The sequence below is a fragment of the Lutra lutra genome, chromosome 14 (assembly GCF_902655055.1).
Source record: "Lutra lutra chromosome 14, mLutLut1.2, whole genome shotgun sequence".
Taxonomy (NCBI): Eukaryota; Metazoa; Chordata; class Mammalia; order Carnivora; family Mustelidae; genus Lutra; species Lutra lutra.
Genome location: NC_062291.1, coordinates 23,245,066 through 23,271,262, shown reverse-complemented (window position 1 = coordinate 23,271,262; position 26,197 = coordinate 23,245,066). Strand labels below are relative to the sequence as shown.

Below are 26,197 nucleotides of genomic sequence, written 5' to 3'. Positions count from 1 at the left end.
GTCTGAAGACGAACGGTGGTAATGCTTGGAAAACCATGTGAAATAAACTTAATGCCAATCACTGTGCACTTAAAAATGGTGACAGTGGTAGGTTTTATGTAATGCATGTTTTATCCCAATGTAAAAAATGAAAAAAATTACAGTGTAATTTAATGATTATTCTATTTTAATATATTTTAATATGCTTCTGAACCCGGACCACTTTTATTATATTATTTTAAAAAAACAAACATGTTCTTGGTGGTCAATCCGACTATAGTTAACAAGCAAACAATTCAGTGCTCACGTGAGAGCCATAACTTTGACACCACTTGTGCCGGGCAGTTTAGGATTGACAAGATTCATAAAGTAGTACCTGAAGCAAAATGTGTGCAGTCCACCCTTCCATCCATCCATTCTGTCTTTCAGTCCACGAATAACTCTGAAATAGGTCAGTAGTTGGTATATTTGCCATCGGGCTCCTGCTTTGTATTTGCCAAACAAGCCTCCATGTTTGCACGTCTGCAGAACATCTTTAAAAGAGAGCGGCAAAGAGCTGTAACAGCCCTTTAGCTTTAGGCGGAGCTCTGCCCTGTGTCCACCCACTTTCCTCAGCAGCGAGCCCTGTCAGGAGCTTCTTCTGGGCGTTGAGCCTGAGCGAAGCCTGTTCTATCACGTAGGGTTTGGCTTCATCGACTGGAAGATACTGGTTTAAATGGATGTGGCTCTATTTTTCTCAGCAGTCTGAAGTTGGGCAGTTGTTGACATTGGTTCTGTGTTTCCAGAGTCTTAAGGAAAGTTCCAGGTGATTTTTTCTTTTTCTTTTTTTTTTCGACTTTCCTTTGAGAGATTGTTGTTGCCTAGATTGCCAGGCCCTCTTTTAAGCCATAAACTGGAAAGAAAGTGGGACTACAGGGCATTCTCAGAAGCTCCAGCCAGCCCTTTCTCCTTACCTCCCATTGGCCGCCTCTTCCTGCAAGGGAAGCTGGGAAATGTAGTTTTTCAGCTCAGCATGGTGCCAAGGTGCTTTTGTTAAGGAAGGAGGGAGAATGATATAGGGTCAACAAATATCTCCCCATACCCCAGGGAAGCTTTAGCATTTCTGAATCTGGCAGAGGTGCAGAAGGAGGAACAAAGTCTCAGTAAGGCCTGATTTGAGACTGAGGGTCTGACAGTAGTGACTGCAGTGTGAACTCTACCTCCATTCATGTGCTTGGTCCTTAGGGTATGTGACATTTTCTTGCCTTTTCTTCTCTTTTGTAGAGTTGCCAACATATTTTCTTACACACACAAGTTTAGAAACACTGTGTGATCTTGTAATGGGAGAGGTAGAAAGGTGCTGGAAAAGGAGATCAGCTTGTGTAATCCATTTTAGCCGGATCTATTTCCTGAGGCAGGACCCTGCACTAGAAGGAGGATTGGCGTGAATTCAGGCATAACCTGGGCACCTGTGGAAGAGATAGTGAGCCATAGCTTGTTATCTGTCATATTTCTCTTCCGTAAAATGTGTGATGTATCTATTGATGTGGAACTGTAGAGATGGTAAAAATTCTTAGAAAAAATATGAAGCATCATATAAATATATTACTTTGGGTCATTTAAAATTACATTTCCTTTTGTTTTCATCTTGAAATACAAAAGCACACTTGGCAAGCATTTTATCCTCTACATCAAGAGGAAAAAATATCTATGATGATTCTGTAGTTGGATCTCTATTTTATTTATTTTCTGATAAATGTATCTGTCCCCTTTAGCGTGACAGGTAAGAATCATTTGGCTTTCCAGAAATTAGAAAGCACTTAGGAAATTTAGAAAATTTCTTATAGCTCTCAAGGTGAACTATTTGTTTATTATTTGAAACACATTTTAAGTCTTTCTGAGATGAACGTCCCCTTCTAAAATAATACCACCAGTTGTTTCCCCTTTACTTTGTAGCTCAGGTATGGCGCTCAGAATAAAACCCTCAGTAGTAATGAATAGCTTGTCTGAAATCAGCATGCATTACAGAAATGCCAGAGCTTCCCTTGATTAGTGTTCTTTAGGGCCTAGGATTTTGGGGTGGAATTAAAAGTAATCAAGATGATTATCACCTCTCAGAGGACACTGACCTGCCTTCAATTTTTGAAAAGTGGCTAATGTGAAGGTTATGTCCATGCAAAAGCAAATAGAAATAAGGTGCTCAGTAAGAAGCTAAACTCAGACTATCTTGCTGTCACCACTCTGTTTAGCCAGCCATATTGACTAATCAGATGTCCTATTTTAGCAGTTTTGTGAATTTTGTCTTTTATGCAAGGGTGGGGATGGGAGGGAAACAGACCTCCCTCTCCTGTCACTCGCTGTAGAGTTGGGCTCAGTCCAAAGCTCTTCATTTGGCTCTGAAGACAATTTCTTTAGGGTGTGTCTGTGCAGAGGGACAAATGCTTCCCAGGTCAGCTGGGGTTTCCAGATGGCACTAAGTCCAAACTAAAAATAGGGATATAAAATCTTCTACCCTGGCCCATCCCATTTGGCAGAGGGTGGTTTCAGAAGAGTCTGGAAACAGCATTTCCACTCACATGGGTTGATATCCAACAGCTTAAATCCTCTACAATTGATTAGAAGAAGAGCGTCTGTCAAGTAAGAAACACTGTCCTCCTAGGACATGTTAGTGACTTAAAATGTGAGGGTTGATTGCAGTAGGCTAGACTGTGAGTGGTTCAGCAGCCCCCAGTGTCCTCTGTATTGATTCTGACCCATCTGTATTGCTTGGAAAGAGTACGACTGATAGTTGTCTAGATTTGGATCATTTTCCCAAGTATAAATCCACAAATTTATCTTTTTTTCTCTAAACCTTCTTTTCTATAAAAAAGTCATTCTAACTTTTCATTGGCATATTTTTTTTAAAGATTTTATTTATTTATTTGACAGAGAGAAATCACAAGTAGGCAGAGAGGCAGGCAGAGAGAGAGGAGGAAGCAGGCTCCCTGCTGAGCAGAAAGCCCGATGCGGGGCTCGAACCCAGGACCTGGGATCATGACCTGAGCCGAAGGCAGCGGCTTAACCCACTGAGCCACCCAGGCGCCCCGGCATATTTTATAATATTTTATATATAGTCATGCCCAACTCAAAATACAATCTTGCCTTTCTCTTAAATGACTGTAAGGCAGGACAGGGTCCCCTCCCTAGCACAGGGGACCTTTCTTTCTCAGAGCAAAGGACTCTGAAGGACCCTGAAACACAGCTAATTAACAGTTTGCCAAAGAAATTTAGGTCGCCACTACCTTGAGCACCAAGGGTCAGCCAAGATGAGGATCCCAGAATGTTCCGAAAGTTCTAGTAAGTCTGACTCACATTCTAAGGATTCACCAGTCACCATGAGGCATTAATAGAGATTCAAAGACAGATATGACACAATATGTGCACTCAACAAATTTGTGTTTTAGTAAGAGGAAACAAGTGTGAAAAAGAAAGAGCGCCACTAAATATCTCCAAGACTTTGATTAGAGTCAGTCAGGCTCAGTGGGTGTAGAAGGGGAAGGAGGAGGTGAAATACTTCATGAGAATATGACCCTTGAGCTGAAGCTTCGGCTGGAAAATGCTGGCCCTAAGGACCTTGTGGGGAATAAACATTCTTGATAGAGGGAGGCAAAAAACAGAAACATGAGCCGTATCTTATTTGGGAAACCAGTTCAGCTGAAGCATAACATAGAAACTAGGGTTTCGTAAAGGAGGCAATCAAAGGGGCTATGAGAGGAGGGTGCTTGGGTAGTGCAGTCGGTTAAGCATCCAACTCTTGATCTCAGCTCAGGTCTTGATCTCAGGGTCATGAGTTTGAGCCCTGCATTGGGAACCTGCTCAAAAAGAAATAATAATAAAACAAAAGCGTTATGAGAGTAGATAATAGCATCTGGACTACCATGAACATTAGGTTATTAGCAACAAATAACCATTATGGATATTTTAAAGACAGAATAACAGCTCTGAACATGCCCATACTGTTTGTTGTTTCCTACTTGGGTTTCTTCTCATTATCAAATTAAATAAAGCAAGTAATTATTGAGCACCTACCAACATGGTAGGAAAGAACTCTACATTCCTTTTGTAAAACCAGTGGCACTCTGTTTCGCTTGCATTAAACTGTCTGCAGTATAATTTCCTGATTTAGGAATGTGGGTGGGGGATGAGGGCAATACTTTAATGGCACAGCTCGATTTATCAGGTTGCTTATGGGATTCCAAATTTTTAAACCATCGAAGAAAATCACTAGAAAGGGAAGCATACTATTTGAGAGTGCACTGTACGCATTTTTATCTCTTTCCTGGGCATGTGACCAAGTGATTTGTGTTGATAGAATGGTTATACGCCGCTGCACATCGCTGCCAAAAAGAACCAGATGGACATAGCGACGACTCTGCTGGAATATGGTGCTGATGCAAATGCGGTTACCCGGCAAGGAATTGCTTCCGTCCATCTTGCAGCTCAGGAGGGGCACGTGGACATGGTGTCCCTGCTCCTCGGCAGAAATGCTAACGTGAACCTGAGCAATAAGGTAACCTTCCTTTTTCTCTACAAAGCCTACAGCAGAACTTTACCTGTCAGAAAGGTCACTAAGAAGCATGAAGAATGCAGGTCAAATTGATCTTTAAAGTATAATATTGCACAAAGATGTTTGCCAAAATATTTATTATAGCAAAAACTTTGAGAAAATATGGCTAAGCAGTAAGAGAATGGTAAATCAATAATTGGAAAGTCTTGGGATTGAATAACATAGAGCCCTAAAAGTGAAGTCCATGAAGTTTTTCTGAATTCTATGAAATTTTGTTAGAATGTTAATTCAAAGAGCAACATTGTTGCCATACCAGAACCTAGCAAATAGTAAGTCATAAATTGCATCTGTTGATTTAGTCTGCAGACATTTTGGGGGTACCTGCTCCTTACCTGTCCTGGTTTTAAGTCAGAGATTACAGATACTGGAAATAGTGCTTCCTTCAGAGAGTTCATTAACAGAAATTAAGACTAGCCATTTTATTCACAGATTAGAAAGGTTGTTAGTCTTTGTATGTGAATTGGCAATTTCAAGGAACGCATGAAGCCTCTGTTCCCCAAATTTTTCAAACTCCCCTGCCTTCATAGTTGACATCCTGAACCTTTGTGAAGAATTTTGTGAAGCAAAACAAAAGTCCAGCCCACCATTGGCCAGAGACATGTTAATGAAGCTACAACCTCTTATTGCATATACAGAGTTTGCTGAACTGTTTATCAATACCTAAGTCTGAGATCTGCTCAAAATACAGAACAGATGTTTCTAAGTCTTCCCTTCAGATAGCATGAAAGCCTGCAAGAGTGCCCCCAAATTCTCGATAATCCAAACTCCCTAGCTTCTCTACCAGTGGTGATGACACAACCATGGCTTAGATATTGGAGTAGAGTTTCAAGATAGCAAGAGTTTTATGATGACAAATAAAAAGTAACTTATTTTTTCCCCCAGTATGTGGCCTGTGTTTTGGAATCACAAAGGCTTTAAATCTGCTGGGTGTGAATCCTAAGCCTGACTCTTACTTGATTGGACAAGTTATATGACCTCGCTGAGCTCCAGTTTTGTCCTCTTGTAAATGAAGACAAAATATTTACCTCACAGAGATGTCATAAAGATTAACTGGGAAAACATTCAGCACTTTCTTCTTAAGCAGAAAAAGAATAGTTGTCTTAATTTTGGACTTCTCACAGTTTGGGGAAAAGCTTATTCTGCACGAATCTGAATTCCCAAGGTTGTAAATTAACACATCCTGTAGCTGAAAAGACATACATGAGAGAACAGGGAAACCTTTTTTTCAGTTTCAGTATCTTGAAAATCCTTTGTGATCATTGCAGAGCAAACACTTTTTTCATATTTCTCTGGTGTGACAATTTGATTTTTCATAGCTTTCTTTTTAAACATTCCTTTTAGCAGAGCATGTCTCTTCACTAATAAGAATCACAGAACAATTTCAAATAGTCATTAGCAGGATTTTTTTTTTTTTTTTTGAGCTTTTGAGTTTCGAGTGTTGGAATACTAACATAGAGACCAGGCTTACAATAATCTCCTACAAAATTCAACTTGTTTTAATGAGATAGAAGACCTGGTCTTCTCCAATTGAAGTACATTCTGTCATCCACTGAGTTTATTTTAAGAGCCCAGAATACTATAGCTCACTAATTCTCTCAGAGACAATGTAGGCCTTAAGAATTCGTTCATAGGTAAATGTTTAGATTTGATACCAAAGTTCAGTGTGACTTTTTTTTCCCCTTAAAATCCTCCAGTCTAAATAAATAAATAAATAAATAAATAACTCACTCACTCCAGTCAGCTAGTTGCAGCGTATATCCAGCCTTAGAATCATAGAAATTTTTAGACTGGAAATACTTCAGCATTTCTCAGCGTTTGCTTTGGGAGACTGGACATCAGCGAGGGAATTCTGAGGCCCACGTGACGTGGGTAACCAAGGCAACCTGCACCTTGTCAGCCACCTTCCTGAAAAAACTCAACATCAGCAGAAATCCTTCCAGGGAAGTTTTAAGAAGTGGATCAGGTAGCTTCCCATGAGCGCACTGTGCTCGAGGAACGTGTAAGAACGCCACAGCACCTAGAAATGATCTAATGGGAAGGCATTTGTGAATCTTTGCTTCCTTTCTCCGTTGCCATGTTCTCTAGAAAGTATTAAATAAGCCTTGAGGTGAAAACAGAACACGAGTAGAACTTCATTATGCAATAAGGAGCTCAGAGAATTCTCTGTCAATTTGTCCTGAACTGCCCGAGTTTTAAACACCTGCCCGTCCCAACTCCCACTCAACGCTAGACTCCATGCCCTTGCTAAAAAATAAATACTAAAAGAAAGATGTAGCTTTTGTGAAAATTGATGTTGAACCAAACACTTCATTGTTTTCACTTTGTTCCTTTCTTATTATTGGTCACCAGCAGTTCCTGGTCACTTTAAGGAAAAGAGGCCAATGAACCCCAATTACTGACGAAGTGTTAGCATTTGATTTGGTTTGTTTTTGCTTTTGATGTTCTTACCTACCTTCCCATTTGGATTTTGCAGACCACAAGTAGCTCCATTCCTTTGTCCCACTAATGGAATATTGAACAGGCCTGTTGATATTCTGAGTTGGTGGTGGTCTCTTGTTCCAAGTAAATGCCATTTTTTCAAATGAGCAATGGTTGAAACCTTATAAAAGGTTAGCAGGTAGCTTCAGAAGTCACATGGGGTTGTTTTAACCATCACACTATTTTTTAAAAATCTTCTCAATGGAAATCATGAAGATAAACAGAAGTTTTTATTTATCCTATTTTACCTAAAGGTGATTGCTTTTTCTTCTGATTTAATTATTTAGTAAATCCTAGTATGGGCTGGATGCTAGACACTGGTTACATGAAGATTAAAGGTACAGCTTTGCCTCTACAAGCTCATAGTGGTGTGAGGAAGACAGACAAGAAAACAGAATTTCAATGCAGGGTTATGATGCTCTTAATAGAGGTGAGCACATAGAAGGCATGCACATAAATGGAACAATGAGCCCTTTGAGAGGCGAGGAAGGAGAGAGAAGCCCAGAGAGCTGTGAGTGCCTCCGTGCCACAGATAGAGTGGGGGGCTCATGGGGCAGCATGAACACAGACCGGGGGATGCGAGAGAGTAGGGCACGTGCCAGAAGACATCCCCAAACTTTGCTGAGAACCACTCAGTAAAGAATCTTCAGAAGTTTTGGAAAGTCTTTAACTTAGAATAGGTGACCATGACACTTTGACAAAATATTATGGCTAAAAATATTTGTTGCCTCTAAAATAGAACATGAATGGGGTGGAGGGATGGGGGGGACTCGGGGTGGGGATTGAGGAGCACCCTTGTCATGATGAGAACCACCTGATGTGTGGAAGTGTTGAATCAGTATCTTGTGCACCTGAAACTAATAGAACACTGTGTTAGCTAACTGGAAGTAAAATAAAAACTTAATAAATCAATGAAGTAGAATAGGGGACATGACTTTCAGATTATGTCAGTGTTTGTGTGATACCAGTTTTGGCCCCAGCTTATTTTTCTTGGATTTCAGTCGAATGTATCAGCCCTCCTTTCCATATTTTCTTTCTTTCTTTTTTTTTTTTTTTTTCAGTTTGAGTGGGCTTCCTCCCTAATCCTGTAAACATTATTAAAAAGTCAAGAGCAGGGGCGCCTGGGTGGCTCAGTGGGTTAAGCCGCTGCCTTCGGGTCAGGTCATGATCTCAGAGTCCTGGGATCGAGCCCCGCATCGGGCTCTCTGCTCAGCAGGGAGCCTGCTTCCTCCTCTCTCTTTGCCTGCCTCTCTGCCTTCTTGTGATCTCTCTGTCAAATAAATAAATAAATAAATACATAAATAAATAAGTCAAGAGCAAGTGATTCTTCCTGAGTCCTGGGATCAGTTAGATCAGCCCCTGACTAAATAACGTTCAGCATCTCGAGGGCTCTGTGCCCTTGCTGCTGCTGCATCTGATACACTCCTGTCCTCTGACAGATAGGACCCCTGAGGCTCTCCCTACATGGTTGCTACAGGAGGAGACAGAGGCCTCCAGGACGCAGAGATTCACTTCTGTGCTCATATTAGGGGAAAGAAAACAATCTGGAAGCACTAACACCAAGTTTCTTTCTCTTAAGTATTATTCATGAAAAGACACTTTAACAGCGACAGAGGATTTTTAAAACAGAGTATAGTCTTGGTGATTATTTCCTTGGCCATTGGAACAGCTAAGTAGTCTGCTTATTCTGTGGTAGACTTGGTTTCAAATATTCAGTCTCAGTAAACACATACGCCATCTAAATGACCTGGAAATTCTCACAAGATAGCATTCATTTTTGCATTTCCTACCCAGAAGCAACATACAGCAACAACATATTTATAAGCTTTGGGTATTAATATTTGATGGAGAAAATGCTATCATCACATATTAATTTATCATATTTAATTTAAAACTAATAATGTTAACATATTTTTGTCATATTTAATTTATAACTAATTTTTCTTTTAATAATTTCTGTTAATGCCAGTACCAATGATAATGTCTTGAAATTCCTGCATAATTTTGCAAAAAAAACTCTCCGGTGATGGGGTTGGTAAATACTTATTTACTTACTTATTTTTTGAGTATAGTTGACATACAGTCTTACCTTGGTTTCAGGTGTGCAACTTAGTGATTTGACAACTTTATCCATTGTGCTGTGTTCACTAAAGTGTAGTGAACTTGTCCATCTCTGTCCCATCACATCACTTTGACAGTATCATCGCTCTATCCCCATGACTTACTCATTCCATAACTGGAAGCCTGTACCTCCCCCTCGCCTTCACCCATGTCGTCCATCCCTCCATCCCCCTTCCTTCTGGCAACCAGCAGTTGGTTTTCTGTATTTACAGGCCTGATTCTGCTTTTCATTTGTTTCTTCATTTAAATTTTTTTTTTCCTTTGTGGAAGTATCTTAAGGCAAATCCCAGACATTATATCACTTTATGTCATTTTTTTTAAAAAAGACTCTAGTTTTAAAAAATGAACACTGAAGTATGTAGTAGGAAAATGGTATAATGTCTGGGATTTGCCTTCAAATGCTTCCACAAAGAAAAGAATGAACAGGAAGTAGGGCTGGATGAAGCAAATGTAGGAAAACCTTGATAATTGCTGAGTTTGTGATGAGGACACAAGGTTCCGGCCACCCCTCCACTTCTGAGGGTGTGTGAAATTTTTCATGAAGCCTGCAGGTAACAGTGTTGCCCCGATTCTAATATGTAAGCTTATCCTGCAGAATTTTTTAGCATGCAAATTCTAGGTATCCTCTCCTAGAACTCCTAAATTCTTGCTCGAACATGCCTGTGTGTGCCACACTCCGCTCTCTAAGATGACTGTACTTTGACTCTTTCGCAGAGTGGCCTGACCCCGCTGCACTTGGCTGCTCAAGAAGATAGAGTGAATGTGGCCGAAGTCCTCGTAAACCAAGGGGCAAACGTGGATGCCCAGACAAAGGTATACAAAAAGAATGTGCTCCTATAAAGTGTCACTTAGTGACTCCTATATGGAAACAGAAAATTTGATAGGGGCAGGTTGGGGGGAAGACAGATTTTCCATCCTATCTCTTATACATCGTATTTCAAACATGCATCTGTGCAAGGGACACTGAAGTCTCTGGTGACAGCGTCCCAGATGCTTTTGTCTTTGGTGGCCTAGGCTCTTTATCCTAGCTGCCTGTAGATACCCATCCATGTTAGTACTATTGATGTTGTTACAACAGATCTGTCCTTTAAGGGCAGAGTGTAAAATCTTGTTCCTTTCTTGGCTTTTGTGACTGACTTAATGCATACAGAGAAATTTATCAGTGATTTGTGACCTTTGACTTTCTTCGGATATAGTCTATAAAAAAGGATAAAGTAAGTTTTATTAAGTTATAATTCACTTGCTACATTCCTTATGGCTTGTGTGGTTGTGAGTATCTCTCTCTCAGACAAATAGCTCTCTTCAAAAAGAAAAAAAAAAATACGTGTCAGTATCCTATAATGCCACAATTTCAAACTCAGATAAGAAAAATGGATGTTTTGTGTCTTCATCCGAGATAGACTTCATATTAATCCCTTTTCTCTGAGCATTTTCTTTTGGTACTTCATAGCAAACTTGTTTTATCTACTCTAAAACAGAACTCCCGTTTCCTTCTGTGTGTCCTATTTTTGACACAAAAACGAATGCTTATTAAATACTGTGCGTGCAACATCTTGGGTACCCTGTGGATCGATTCTGAGGTTATTGATACTGAAGATATTAACAAATATAGAAGTATCACTAGGAATTTGCCAAGTAAGAAGGTATTCAGACATCAAAGTCAGACTGGACTTACCGGATAAACACAGAGGGAGCAGCCCGAGTAGACGACACCCCTGGGACATTCATTGTTTGGCTCTCGGGGGCTGTGGCTCCACCACCCATACTGTGTTCTGTTGAGAAGGAGCTGCCTGAAGGAGATCTGACCAGGCAGGATCCTTTCTGTGCTTTAAACTGTGTTAAAATGGTAAAGCAAGTGTCATCGTCCCTGGCCAGGACAACCCTAGGTAGAACGGGCAAAGTGGGGTAGGTAATTCCCTTTCTGGAATTTCTGTGCCCTTGAAGTCTCCATGGCCTCACTCTGTAGCCAGAATGCTCAGCAGTACCTTCACTCTATTTCCTCCCCATTTAAAAAAAAAAAAAATTTTTTTTCATTGTCCTTAGCCTTGACTGCTTCCCTAGGTAGCTGAGTATTTAGCAGTAAAGGCCCTGGTAACAGCTGAATAGTTTCTTGTTCCTTTCCATTTTGAAAATAAAAGCATTTTTAATTCTGAAAAAAGAATCAGACTACTGGCACCTGGGAGGCTCAGTTGGTTGAGTGTCTGACTCTTGATTTTGGCTCAGAGCATGGTCTCAGGGTTGTGGGATTGAGCCCTGCATCAGGCTTTGTGCTAGAGCCTCCTTAAGATTCTCTCTCTGTCTCTTGCTCATGCGCTCTCTCTCCAAAAAAAAAAAAAAGAAAAAAAAAAGAATCAGACTGAATTTAGATTTATCTTCTTATTCCTTATTTTATTAAAGGTAAATATATTCACCTTGTATTGCTTCATTTACACACACAAAGACTTAAACACTTTTTTTTTTGTTATCTTTCCCTTTATAGATTAAAAATTCTAGGAGTCCTAAACAGGGTTAAGTTTCTTGGTATGCCTCTGTCTCTGCACATCCGAGGCATACCCCGTCATTCAGTCAGGAAGTATGGCAGTGGTCCTCTGGGGCATGTTGGGAGGCAGGACACGGTGCTGTGAGCCTTCTTGCGCACAGGGCTCCTGGGCTTAAGAGTCTTGGGCCTCTACCAGCGTTTCCTCCTAACTCAGCCCACCTCAGGTCATGTTCAGTAATCGTTTTTTTCCTTGGTGTAGTATTTATGAAGTGTGTTCCCTTTCCTGCCCTTGACAAGTGACGCACTTCGAAAGGTACCGGCCTCTTAACAAATTCTTTTCTCTTTCTTTCTCGTCTCAGCAAAGATCACAGCACCCAAAAAACTGAGGCTGTGATTGTCCCCTTGTTGAGAAGAGCAGAAGGGCAAGAGATGGGTTTTGGGGGCTTGCTTTCTAATCTTGTGAATAAGGAATTTATTATGTTCTATGAACTTCCAGATTCTTACTGGTGAAGATGATCTCTGAGCATCCGACAGCTGTAATATATGGTGCTGTCCAATTAATTGGCTTAAATTGAAGCATAGCAATCATGAGAACATTGAGAGCTCTTCTCTGTTTTGGGGAAAAGACCAGAAAATCCTGCTAACAGCTTTCCCAGCCTTCCCACTGGCTTGCTGACCTTCTACACCTCCAACTCTGTATTTGAGTTTTGCTGAATCAGATCAGACTAACTTGTCCTGCTGGCCACAGGGTTTAATATTCAATGTGGTTCCACTGAAATAAAGCTACTCCTTTTGGTTTTTAAAAGATTAATTTAGACACCCAAAATACATTGATTCTCAGTGGTACTGATTACAAATTAATAGTTAAGTTGTATTTCTTTACACGTGTGTAAAATAATAAAAAAAAAATGATACTCATTTCACATTCATTTTTAGAGCTCCCGCTAGTTGCCAAATTCTTAACAGGGTGATTTATTCCTTTGCCCTCATAGTACTTATAGTCTAGAAAGGAAGATATGTGACAATAAAAATAGTAAAATAATGTAATAATAGCAAAGTATATTACCCATCTTCTCTGTGTCAGGTATTGAATGCTTTACCTTTATTAATTGGTTTAATTCTTACAACAACCCTAGAAGGTGGGTGAAGTTGGTATCCCCATTTTACCGATCAGGAAATGGAGGCACAGAAAGTAGTTACTAATACAAGGTCACACAGTGAATTGGTACAAAATCTGACTTTGATCCCATATATAAATAAATAATTTTAAGAAATATTGGCATGAACTGAATTATTTTACGAAGGTGGGGAGTGTAGAAGGGAGGTATAACTGGTTCAGTCTCGCAGAAACAAGAGAAAACGGTGGGGGGCATGCTAGAAAATTAAGATTTCAGAGGGCCTTAATGTGCCAGGCTGAGCAAGTTCAGCTTTTCATTCTGTTTGCACTGGGAAGCCTTGGAAGGTTTTAAACAGAAGCATCATAAGGTCAGACATCCAGTTTAGAAAGATCCCAGGAGACAGTGCAGAGACCGAGTCGGTCAAAGGAGTTTGGAGCAGGGGCCTTTGAAGGCTACTGCCAAGGTCCAGACGGAGAATAAAGAGGGCTTTCATTTAGGGGCAGATGGGAAATTGGTGAACAAGAGAGAAATTGGAGAAATACTACTTAAAGAAGTATGAACAATAAGACATGAGTAGAAGTGAGAAATTCAAATGCATCAAAGGACAGGAGCCCTATGGGTGAGCACAGGTACCATTCAAGGAGACTGGCAATAAAGAAGAGAAGCTAGCTGGGAAAATAAGACCAAGAGTTCTGTACTGGGTGTGTTGTATATCAGATGATCTAGGGGCTGTCTTGGTGGGAAAATCCAGTAAATGACTAAAGTTTTGGCTCCAGGGTATAGAATGGACGTCTGGACTATAGGTCCTGATTTGTTAGTTGTCAGAATGGTTGTGTTAAGTGACGCTGGGAATGCAGATGTGATCATTGAGAAACAGCGTGGAGGAAATCAAAGCCCAACCCCCTGGGATCAATAATATTTTTAAGTGGATGAAGGAGGTAGAAGCAGGCCTAGCGAAGTGTAGAAAGGCGATCGGGAAAGAATATGACGTGGACGCCAGGTCATGAACCAGGAGGGTGCATCGGGCGAGAGAAGTACTAAAGCATGTCACTGGGTTGGCACGGGGGTGATTAGAAAGTAGGTCCCCTGGAATATGGGAGGAGGGGAGTGGGGAAGGAAGAGTGAGTGAAGATGCCTTCTTTCAAGAAGCTTCGCTTTGGAAGAATCTAGACCTAGAAAAAGAGACAAATATTTAGAAGAGGTGTTTTTGTTTTCTAAGATTGGAAATATGTAAATGTATTTGTCCGCTGAGAGGGAGGTGCCCGGAGAAAGAGAAGAGGTTAAATTACAAGACGCATCAGAAGTGATGCACTAGAGAGAGAGATGGCAATTTACTTATTTTTCTCCTATCATTTTGAAAATATTCATTCACTTTGACTCTTCTATAATATCTGAGATATTTTGCTTGTTTTTCTCCCCGAGTTTATTCCCACATTAATTTTGGAGGTAAACAATAAAACAAGAAACTACAGGGGGAAATGTTCAACTTCCTTTTTTCTTTTAGTATGTTGAGATTTTCGACTATACTACCTTCAAGAAACTAAGTCCTGAGAGTTTATTTTCAGAGAGTTTATTCTCTAGGGAAGAATTCCTCTTTGCTATGAAATGCACTTTTTCAATTTCAATTAGTTACACCAAACTAAAATTTTGTAAAAGTTACTTGAGATAATATCTTATAATTTTTTATCGATCTTTACCTGCCGTATTATCAAGTACTATTTCATATAACCTGTGACAATAGAAAGATGTTCCTTAAAGCAATAGCATCAATACATATAAATGACAAAATGTTGTTTACCTGAAATAAATTAAATCAAGGAGTAGTCGTAGCTGTGAGTGGGTGTGTTCACTGAGGAAAACTATGCTAAGTGCAAGGAAAGCCAAGGATGGACTCCTAGAGGACAAGAGATTTTAGGAGGTTGGGAGTAAGTATGGATTTCCTACTCCCTCTCTCTCAAACCATTTGTGTGGGGATGTGCTTAACTATAACCCAATAAGTTACGGTCCTGTGGCAGCATAGAGCAGAAACACCAGCCTGATTACTCCATCTGCACCTGTTAGCTCTTCCTACACAAATACAGCCTTTCAGTATTGCCTAAAGGAGAAGACAAACCCCACTCGTAAGGACGGTCTAAGTAGGCAACAGTGGAAAAAGAGGCAGAGACTGCTCAGTTACCGGAACTGTGATTATTTCCTAGCCGCTCCAGAAAGAATAGTTGGTCTTTCCAAAATCGATTGCTGCTAGATAGAAAGAATTTCTCAAATCACATCTGTTTCATCATATATGTGCAAGGTGCCATTTAATGTGGGAATTTTCTAGGCCTCAATGAATGGAAGAACCCCAATTTCATTTCTCTAAATGCCAGCTGAATCTTCTTGGCTGTGCACATGTATTTTTTAATAAAATACTTTAATGCTTGTGGAACAGCAAGAAGACCAGTGTCCTCGAGTGCAATAAACAAGGAAGAGATTAGTAGGAATGAGCTCAGAGAGTTAATGCATAGGGGGTATAGAGAAGGGACCAGATAGGACAGGTCGCATAGTCCATGGTAATGACTTAGGGTTTAACTAGGAATGAGATGGAAAGCTATGAGGGTAAGTAGAAACTGTGCATTAAGATTCTTAACACGAGGGGCGCCTGGGTGGCTCAGTGGGTTAAGCCGCTGCCTTCGGCTCAGGTCATGATCCCAGGTCCTGGGTTCGAGCCCCACATCGGGCTTACTGCTCAGCAGGGAGCCTGCTTCCTCCTCTCTCTCTGCCTGCCTCTCTGCTTACTTGTGATTTCTCTCTGTCAAATAAATAAATAAATAAATCTTTAAAAAAAAAAAAAGATTCTTAACACGATTCAATTTCTTTAAAAAATCTAATTAGTATACTTAGCACAACAGCCTTTTGAAACTGTTGCATCATTGCTTAGTTAGGCACAATGACTGAAAATCTGAAAAGTTTCTTTTTTAAATTTTTATTTCTTTTTTATTTTTTAAAAGATTTTATTTATTTATTTGCCAGAGAAAGAGAGATAACACAAGCAGGGGGAGCAGCAGAGGGAGAAGCAGGCCCCCACTGAGCAGGGATACCGCTGCGGGACTCCATCCCAAGACCCTGGGATCATGACCTCGGCCAAAGGCAGGAGCTTAACCGCGTGAGCTGCCCAGGCGTCCCTAAAAATCTGAGAAGTTTCTTAATATTTAGATTTCAAAAATATTTTCTCTATGTTTTTAGCTGGGGATTAATCCTCTACCATGAAATTTGGGAATAATGTTACTTCAGTTAAGCTAGATGTACTGAGAACTGATTGGAGAAAACTGTTTTTGTGCCTCTTCCACTAAGCAGCATTCTGATTCCTAATGCAATATCCTGAGTCCTTAGTATCAAGAAAGAAGCCTGCAAAGTTTGGCCAGTCAGTTCTGGTTACCAAGCCAGGATCTCCTCCGCCGCGTGTGGAGGGACTTCAGGGACCATAAGTCAGACTCACGTACACGGTTATGGCGAGCTGTAGTAGTGGGCATCCGGGCAGCACTGACTGGTTTGCGGGACAGAATCTGACCAGAGTAAAGTTCTTTAGGGCAGCACATCCTGGTGAGATGTCTTCACCTTCCACTATCAGCTGTGGTCTGGGCACACTCTTTTCAAATTCAGATATAACCCATTTGCGAGCGCGTCTTAGTTGGTTCGAGCGGCTATGACAAGAATAGCAGAGAGTGACCAGACTCTGGTTTCTCACAGTTCTGAAGGTTGGGAATTCCTAGATTAAAACGCCAGCAGATCCCTTGTCTGGCGAGGGACCTCATGCTGGTTTACACGTGGCCACCTTGTACCTTCACATGGCAGGGAGCAGAGAGGAGAGACAAGCTGTCTCCTATTTCTTCCTATAAGGGCACTAATCCCATTTATGGGGGGTTTCATCTAATTGCCTATGATCTAATTACCTCCCAAAGACCTCATCTCCAAATACCATCACACTGGGGATTGGGGTTTCAGGATGGGAATCTGGGGAGGAACAAATATTCTGTCTGTAGCATAGAGTCACCATAAAGATACAATAGTGCATAATATATGAGATACAGACCCTTGAAAACATGGATTCCCCTTTGCCCTCCACACACTGAGAATGAAAATGTTTTTAAAACTCAGTCCTCTCCCTTTTGTCAGTATGGTGCTGCTAGTGTCCTCATACACAGAAATTCATTGTCAATGCTGAAATTGCATGGTGCTGTCTGTTACAATGTGGCCCTCTAGAAAAGTATCTGGAATATCCTTGTTTTAAAAAATAATTATAGACACACACATATATGTATATAATTATATATATGGAAGATATATTTTTAATGGATACAACTTATAGTGCCTCAGGGGGTCAGTGGATATTAATTTGCTTAGCATCTTACTGTCTTGTCTGAATCAGCTGGTTTCAAATTATGAGACCCTAGCTATGTAAGCAGGAGACTTTTAACTCCAGCATGTATATTGGATCAAGTTCACACTTCTCCGACCTCTTGAACTGCCACCAGCCTCTTCCGCTTTAGTGTTTCTGACTTCCCATCTCCGTCATGTGTTCTGACAATCATCTATTACCTGGCATTATCATTTAGCCACTTCATGGTTTTTTTCTACCACCATTTTATGCTTTTAGAGAATAGAATGTTCAATAAATCCTAGTCCACATCTGTCCACAGAACATTCTTTCTGTCCCTCGACAAGAAGCCACTGAATCACTCTGCCCAGGCTGTTGACTGTGCCATGTTTCCTTCCTACCTTGAAAAGTTGTTGTGAGGAGCGCCTGGGTGGCTCAATCGCTAAGTGTCTGTCTTCAGCTCAGGTCATGAGGTCCTTGGCTCGAGCCCTGCGTCAGGCTCCCTGTTCGGCGGGGAGCCTGCTTCTCCCTCGCCCACTCCCCTGCTTGTGTTCCCTCTCTCACTATCTCTCTCACTGTGTCAGGTAAATAAATAAAATCTTTTTTAAAAAAAGAAAAAAATGTTTATGTAAGAATAAATTGAGCTGATGCAGAAGAGAACACTTGGGGACATTCAATAACTCCTTACATGGGACATGGTATTATTTTGTATATCAAACACTAGCTCTCAGAAATATCAAGGGCATCGTATATATATATATGTAGGGGGGAAAAAAACTATGCCAGCTCAAACAGACAGGTTAAATAATACTTATGCTTCTATTTAGGATAGCTGTTTCTGAAAGTATACTTATGAGGTTTCTTTTCTGAAAAATGTAATTACAGATGGGATATACACCTTTACATGTGGGCTGCCACTATGGAAACATCAAGATTGTTAATTTCCTGCTCCAGCATTCTGCAAAAGTTAATGCCAAAACAAAGGTAAACTCTTTTCTTCTTTGTATCCACCACCAAAGTCATTGATTTTGTGTCCAAGGAAGTAAGAGTCATTTCTTCCATCTTCCTTCTGCAGAATGGGTATACGCCATTACATCAAGCCGCTCAGCAGGGACACACGCATATAATAAATGTCTTGCTTCAGAACAATGCTTCCCCCAACGAACTCACTGTGGTAAGAGTGAAGGGAAGGGAAGAGGGAGGCTAAGGGAAGAGGGAGGAGATGGACCTGGATGCTGGAATCTTCTTACATTTTTCTTCATGCACCAATGTTGCTGTTTTACTTTCATTAATAGGGATAAATGGGATATTCAGTAGAATTCAGGCCAAAGGACAGTAGCTATATTGTGAGCTTTCCAGAGAGATGTGATTAGTGTTTCACACTTAAAAACTACAAATCCTGGGGCGCCTGGGTGGCTCAGTCATTCAGCGTCTGCCTTCGTTTCAGGTCATGATCCTGGGGTTCTGGGATCAAGCCCCGCATCAGGCTCCCTCCTTGGTGGGGAGCCTGCTTCTCCCTCTCCCACTCCCCCTGCTTGTGTGCGCTCTCTCAATCTCTCAATAAATAAAATCTTTAAAAAAATAAAATGAAATAAAAAACTACAAATCCCCTGCCACCTAGTAGGAAATACATATAGAAAAAAAGAACTTGTTTGTCTCCTTGATGACTTAGAATGTTAAAAAGCCTCTTGGATTCCACAGGTAACAGCCGAGTGTCTGCTGTGTGAGGGGGAACAGGTTAGATGGGTTTTGTGCAAGGTACGTCTCTAATGAAGTAGTGTTTTGTGTAGGACAGTGGGTGGGACCAATGAGACACTCACCCTCTGTTTAGTATGGATGAAACGTGTGGGAACACACAGTCACCAAGACACTGGGAATGACTTCTTAATTCCTTGTCCTCGTTTCCCTCTTGCCAGAATGGGAACACTGCCCTGGCCATTGCCCGGAGGCTTGGCTACATCTCAGTGGTCGACACCCTGAAGGTAGTGACTGAGGAAACCATGACCACGACTGTAAGTAGCAGATGCTGGACCTCGTCACCCTGAGTGCCTGCTCTCACGCTGTTGATTTTCCGGGGCCTTTGGGAGATAAACCCACTTTCCTCCCATTCACAGACTAAGCACTGTGAGTCCAAATGCTGTCACCTCGTTGCCGACAGCCAGCATAGCCACTCTCATTTCTGTTATTGAGATGCTAGCCACTAAAAAATACCTTCTTAAAAGTTGCATTAGTAGCTATGGAGTGTTTTGTTCCATAGAAGGCTAAACGTATGCACTTATTTGTTTTGCTATAAAAACATTTTAATGAAATGGAGGCAGAAATATTTTAACATCCACCTGTGGCAATGGGAGGAAGTGGAAGATAAGATGGTTCTTTGAAATGTTATAACTCACAAATCATAATGGATACACTGTTGTCATTATTGTAAATGTGTTTTTTACAGTGTCAAAATAAGACCTCAGAGAGAGGATCAGAATGGTTTTTTGTCACCACTCTCACTGCTCTTCCGTTCAGCTATTGGAGTTTTCATAGGAAAAACAATAGGATGTTTTGTTAAAATTATAAATAAATCTTTACCAGGAGGCCTCATTGAGTCAGATACATTTTTACAAGCTGCAGTCTCTAGAATGTCATTTCTTATGAGCACCATCTGGACCCTTTGAACTGCAGTGGGGTTTGGTAACTGTGGAATCATGAGCAGATATTGCACCATATCAGAGGCTTACTGGAGTTACTCCTAACTCCGTGACTCAACACACATGCCTGAGATTGGCTCTGGACTCTGGAACACTGGGCATTATCAGCTCTGCCTCCTTTTCTCGTCCACCACCTTCTGACGTAAAGGGAGGCATAGTTAGCATCTGCAAACAGTTTGTATACACAGTGCTTCGTATTTTTCTTAAAAATGGGTTGAGGGACTCTGTAGCAACCTACTGGTTGAGTTATTTAGCAATGTACAGGCCTTAAAGCTAAAAAAAAAAAAAAAAAAAAAAAAAAAAAAAAAAAAAAAAAAAGAATAAAAAAATATTAAAAAAAAACAAAACAAAACAAATAACCTGTTGATTGCAAGAGAGAAATTATGCAATTTGCAGGAAAGAAAGCAGTAGCTTTAATGGGCTAGGGCAATGGTTATCAACCAGGACATGTTTCTAACTTCGAGGTATAGTTTGTATAGGGATAAACTACTACCCATTGCTTTTATGTATACCACTTGAGTATTTCATGATTTTAAAATCTGTTATTAAGTTCTTGAGAAAAGAGTTTAAACAAATAATATTTATTGACCTTAATCTTATAGATATTCCATCTAGTTTTCTCTAGAGTGGGAAAAAAAAGAGGAAGAAGAACAAGATATTAAACAGTGGTGAAGTGTCACAATGCCATCAAAGATTTGAAATCACTGCAGTAAATATGTAAAACCTATATAATCATTCAAAATATAAATCTTGGGGCGCCTGGGTGGCTCAGTGGGTTAAGCCGCTGCCTTCGGCTCAGGTCATGATCTCAGGGTCCTGGGATCGAGTCCCGCATCGGGCTCTCTGCTCAACAGGGAGCCTGCTTCCCTCTCTCTCTCTGCCTGCCTCTCTGCCTACTTGTGATCTCTGTCTGTCAAATAAATAAATAAAATCTTTAAAAAAAATAAAAAATAAAATTAAAAAAAAACAAAATATAAATCTTGCTCATGTTTTTTAAAGATTTTATTTACTTATTTGTCAGAGAGAGGGAGTGTGAGCAGTCGGAGAGGCAGGCAGAGGCAGAAGCAGCCTCTCTGCTGAACAGGGAGCCCAATGTGGGACTTGATCCCAGGACCCTGGTCGCGTGACCCTGGGCTGAAGGCAGACACTTAGCCGACTGAGCCACCCAGGCATCCCTATAAATCTTGCCTATTGAATATAAATTATTTTCTCACCCATTGGGAAAGTTCAGAATGTTTCTTGAATATCAAAAATGCTTGAAGAGGGGCGCCTGGCTAGCTCAGGTGGTAGAGTGTGTGATTCTTGACCTCAGGGTTATGGGGTTAAACCCCATATGGGATGTAGAGATTCTTAAAAACAAACAAACAAAATAACAAACATAATATAAAGTTAAAGGCAGAGGAGTTAAAGTTATAGCCTTGAGAAGGGTTTCAAGGCCCTGGTTCCAAGTGAAAGACAGAATGAGTATGGGAGTCAGGCCATATCCCTCAGCATCATCAGCTGAGTTGGCTGGTAATTTCTTCAAGAGAGAGAAGATAGGACTCATGCTAACAGAAAGATCCAGTTTGCCTAAGGAAGTGCATCAGGCTTCTACCAAATGAAGTGCTCACAGAGGTGAGAGTAGAGTCCATTGGAATCCCTAAGACTTAGTCCAGCATTGTGGTATTTGAGACCTTATTTCAACCCCAGACACCACCTTGTCAGCTGTGCTGTAGCAGTTATGTGTAACCTGGCATGGATGAAGGCTGGCAGAGTTCAGGGTGGAGTCCGTGATCTTGAGCTCACTGACTGTAGTGCGGTCTGCATAGCAGGTGGGTCTCTGTGCGGCCCTTTGCTGGGGTCCCAGCGGCCCGTGAGTTCATAAGCAGACACTGGTTTTTCAAAAACCCTAAAAAGATTCGTCTTCTCTGTGAGTACAGTGTATGACAAGGCAATTCTGAAAAAGATGCTTGAGTTAGTGGTGACATTGCAATCATGGCAGAGTAGGAAACTGAGGAGCTAGAAGCTGACATTCAAAAGATGAATTCAGCATTTAAATTGCATTGTTTAAAATATTCAGTCCCCTCGTTGGCAAAGAACAGAAGACATCTCTTTTTCTCTCAGATACTGGTTTCTAATACTGTTCTGTAATAAAGGGAATCAGGGCTTCTTCAAGAAATAGCTGAGTCTAGATCTGGGGAAGGAAATATGCACGATGACCCTGGAACATCTTATGGTGCCAGAAAGTAAGGGAGTGTCTCTCCCCTCAAGTAAGTAAACCAGCATGCGTACACACCGTTATGGGGCTGTGTCAAAGGGACACAGGAGTCAACTGACCCAGTGGCCAAAGGCGGAACAATTAGATAGATAAATAGATAGATAGATAAGAAAAGGAAGGAAAGAAGGAAGGAAGAAAGAATTGGAGTATAGTGCAAAGTATAAAACAAATTTCCGTGAGTCCATAGTGATAAAAATAGACAACTGAATAAGTAGCAAAGAAGAGGAAAATCAGGCAAAAAAATTCCAAACAAATTATAAAAAATACTTCACCCTCAAGGCGGTATAGAATGTAATTCCCCCACTGCTTATATGTGGGCTGAGTACTGCTTCCCTGCAAAGGAAACAGTATGGAAAGGGACATGGGGGGAAATAGACTAACTTTACGGCAGAGAAATCTGAGGAACGCTGCCTCCGCCAGGCAACCACGGCCAACATCAACACTGGTAAATCCTGTTGAAAGTATGGAGCCTTGATCCTGTGTGGTGAAAATAGCACTTTACGTCTGTGGTCTTCCTCTCCGAAACATGTAACCCAGTCTAATCACGAGAAGAACATGAGAGGAATCCCAATTGAGGGTCATTCTACAAAATACCTGACCAGTTCACTTCTAAACGGTGAAGGTGAGGTGCCTGGGTGGCTCAGTCAGTTAAGCGTCTGGCTTCGACTCAGGTTGTGATCCCAGGGTCATGAGTTCAAGTCCCATGTCAGGCTCTCTGCTCAGCGGGAGTGGGGAGTCAGCTGCTCTGCCCCTTCCCTCACTTGTGTGCATTCTCTCTCTCTCAAGTAAATAAATGGAATCGATAAACAAACAAACTGTGAAGGTCATTAGAAACAAGGCAAGTCTGAGAAACTGTCACAACCATAGGAGCCGAAGGGGGCATGACAGGTAAAGATAATGTGGTATCCTAGATGGGAACCTAGAACAGAAAAGGGACAGTTGGTAAAAAATTAAGGAAATCTGAATAAAATATAGACTTTAATTAATAGTAATATGTGAGTATTGGTTCATCAATGATGACAAATATACCATAGTTTTAACAACTAAGCTTTTTTTTTTCCAGTTGCCTTATTTAAGTACGTGTGTTCCCTTTTACTATTAGCATTTCATATGCTCAGAATAAAGAGGAGTTGTTTTAAGTCTGAACCAATAAGTCATTAATATTGTTAACAAGTTGTCAGTGTCCTTTGGATGGATACAAGCTGTATAGGTAAAAAGTCATCAAAAAGCAAGTAAAAAAATTCGCTAAGGCTCTGTAATATACAGTTCTTTAAAATTGTGTGAAGGTGAAAATGATCTTGCAAATGCATGACTAAAATATTTTCAGCGTGGCATAGTTGCAAAAATTATATAATTTATGCAATCTCAATATTTTATATTTAATCCTAGGAACTAAAATGTACATATAGAAGGGGAAGACAAAATTAATGGCTGGCTTGGCACAAGCAATAAAGACACAATTCTTGCTGTTCATTTCTTCAGCCAAGACTTAGTGGAATGAGGTGGCAGGTTCCACAGACCATGAAAAAGTATTAACAATGGACTAGGAGAGGCGATATCTCTCTTCTCTTTCCTTTGAAAGGCCTCATTAGGGACCTAAATCTTTTTAGCCAGTTTGCTTTACCACTAGATTTCTTTCATCTTATCTTCTTAGCAATATATATGGTGGAGACCTTAATGCTAAGGGAAAATCTTAATGCCATTTTATATGTGAGAGCTTCATGATATTCAGCACATCAGTCCCATAATAAATACTGATTTAGAAGGAAATGAATAATCTCATTCCTTAAAGTGACTGCTTTTTTTGTTGTTGTTGTTGTTACTAGACTATCATAGAGAAGCACAAAATGAATGTTCCGGAAACGATGAATGAAGTTCTTGATATGTCTGACGATGAAGGTATGAAAACCACATTTGTGTTCATAATCATTAAGAGTGACTGTGTATCTGTTTCCTGAAATGTGTTTATTGCAAAAATGTGTTCAGAAGTGTTCATGTGTTTTGTTGTCGTGTGAAGAGTATGCGGTTTTCCACACACTTACATTGTTCACTTACATCATGCAGTTCGTAAAGCCAACGCCCCTGAAATGCTCAGTGATGGTGAATATATCTCAGATGTTGAAGAAGGTATTTGTAACTTTTTACTGTCATGGAACTTTAACTACCAGCTTTATCTTCCACTTCTTATCTTCAAAATATAACACTTTCTTGAGTTACTAACTCTTCACCCAACTTCCAACTATTAATTTATGTAACATTTAAAAGATGGATCTTTGGTATTAGTGGTTGCTTTAAAGCCCCTCTCCTCGAATCTGTTTTCCAACTTGAAAGTACAAGCATCACTAATGACATGGATTGCATTCTATTTGTTTCTATTAAGCAGAAAGTTGATTTTTATTGTTTACATTTGAAAATCTAGAAGAGGAAATCTGATTAATGTTTACAGCTAAAATGTTTTCCAAAATAAGAGAAGGTATCTTGTATGTAAAGAGCTAAATGCTCATTGTAAGGCTTACTCTAAGCTTCGTAGTGAAAAAGCAGCTTTTGAACTTGAACCAATAATGAAAACTCAACCTGAACAAAATTGCTTTCAGAATATAAATTTGCAATATCGATTTCATGACAGAGATCAAAATATAAATTCTTATAACTATACTTCATTTGCTTAAAAGAAACGACTTGTTTTCTGCCCTATTTTAAAAATCAGTACATTTGCCTAGCTCATGATGTATCGTTATACTAATGAATGATATCTTTAAAAGTTTCATCGGAAAATTAACATTTTTACAGTAAATAAATATTATAAAGGTGGCAAATTTTGGAATTTTGCTGGAGTAATGAAATATGTACTTATAGAAGAATTTCCAATATATTTATGTTTCTTTCTTGCGCCACCTGACTCTCCTAAATGACTTCTATCTTCTCGCTCCCTGTATTTGCCACCTCTCGTGTATTTTTCACACAGAGCAGACTCAGTGTTGTTAATCTTTCTCTGTGTTTAGGTAATTGTCCCTGTTTTAATTACTAGTCTCTCCTTTGAGTTGCACTCATTTAAGTGAACATCTAAATAGTGGGAAGCCTACAGAATCCAAAGTCACTTTAACTTTTTTGGCATCCAGTGAGTGCCTATTGGAAGTGCACTCTGGCCAGGAGACTACATAGCTAGAACAGCTAATGCCTTGATGGTCATTTAGGAACCTGGACAGAGCTGTCTCATTGTTTGTAAATGTTGTTTTCGTAAATGTTAAAGGTGTTTACTCATTTTTCTTTCCTTTTGTCTACATCATCAGCTGTGTATTTACTTCTGTTTTATCCCTGATTGGGTATTTGTATCATCTTAGGACTTTAAGAATAATATGCCTTGCTGTCATACTATATTTTAATGCCTTCTTATGTAAGTTTGCAGAGTAATTTCTTGTGGGCAGAAGACAAAAGGAAAATGTAATCACATGGATGTGTATGCACACAAATCATGTCAAACGTAGATTTTCAAATGCGATTTCATGAAATATGACAATCACAGACCTAAGAATTTGCTAGTTTTGGACAGAATATCCAAAGTAGTGGCATTGATGAGAGGCCAAGTTTGAATGGACTATATAACAGCTTTATATGTATGAATAACAATAATTTCCCAAAAAGGAGAAATTTTTAATTGTTTCATTTGAAGATAATTCATCTAGCCATTTAACTAGAAATGACAGTGATTTCTTATGGATTTCTCTCAGCTTGGGAGTTTGAAATGAATAAGTTTTGATTCTCATTTTATTCATCTTTTTTAAAACTGTCTGGCCCTTGCCTTATGGGTGTGTCCACAGGCTGTGAGAATCAAATGGCTATTGATTTCATAAAGCCATAGAATTGAATGTTGGGAGGGGTTCCTAAAAGGTCACTTCAGCCATCTATGCTAGAGTCATCTCTATAAAATCCTCTCAGAGGAGGTCTTTTGCCCAAATGCCTTAATGACAGAAATTCCCTAATTCCCAGCCCACTTACTGTGCTATGAACAGCTCTGACTTTAAAAATTCTTCATTTCGCAATGTGTCCTTCTCAGTGACTCAAGCCACTGCTCATTGATTCGGGCTGTGATACATTTGGCGCTATTTAACACAAAACCTGCCTCTTCTATT

At 40.2% G+C, this 26,197-nt stretch overlaps 1 protein-coding gene across 3 annotated transcripts in view; it reads left to right on the top strand.

Annotated features, from left to right (window-relative positions):
* ANK3 (ankyrin 3) overlaps nucleotides 1–26,197 on the top strand; it is a 675,546-nt gene that overhangs the window by 529,392 nt on the left and 119,957 nt on the right. For all 3 annotated transcript variants that reach the window (XM_047703614.1, XM_047703616.1, XM_047703615.1), the window contains 7 exons: nucleotides 4,310–4,507; nucleotides 9,878–9,976; nucleotides 18,000–18,098; nucleotides 18,190–18,288; nucleotides 19,031–19,126; nucleotides 23,894–23,966; nucleotides 24,132–24,194. In XM_047703614.1, coding sequence (XP_047559570.1) covers nucleotides 4,310–4,507; nucleotides 9,878–9,976; nucleotides 18,000–18,098; nucleotides 18,190–18,288; nucleotides 19,031–19,126; nucleotides 23,894–23,966; nucleotides 24,132–24,194 — 727 coding nt within the window. The remainder of the gene's footprint in view (nucleotides 1–4,309; nucleotides 4,508–9,877; nucleotides 9,977–17,999; nucleotides 18,099–18,189; nucleotides 18,289–19,030; nucleotides 19,127–23,893; nucleotides 23,967–24,131; nucleotides 24,195–26,197) is intronic.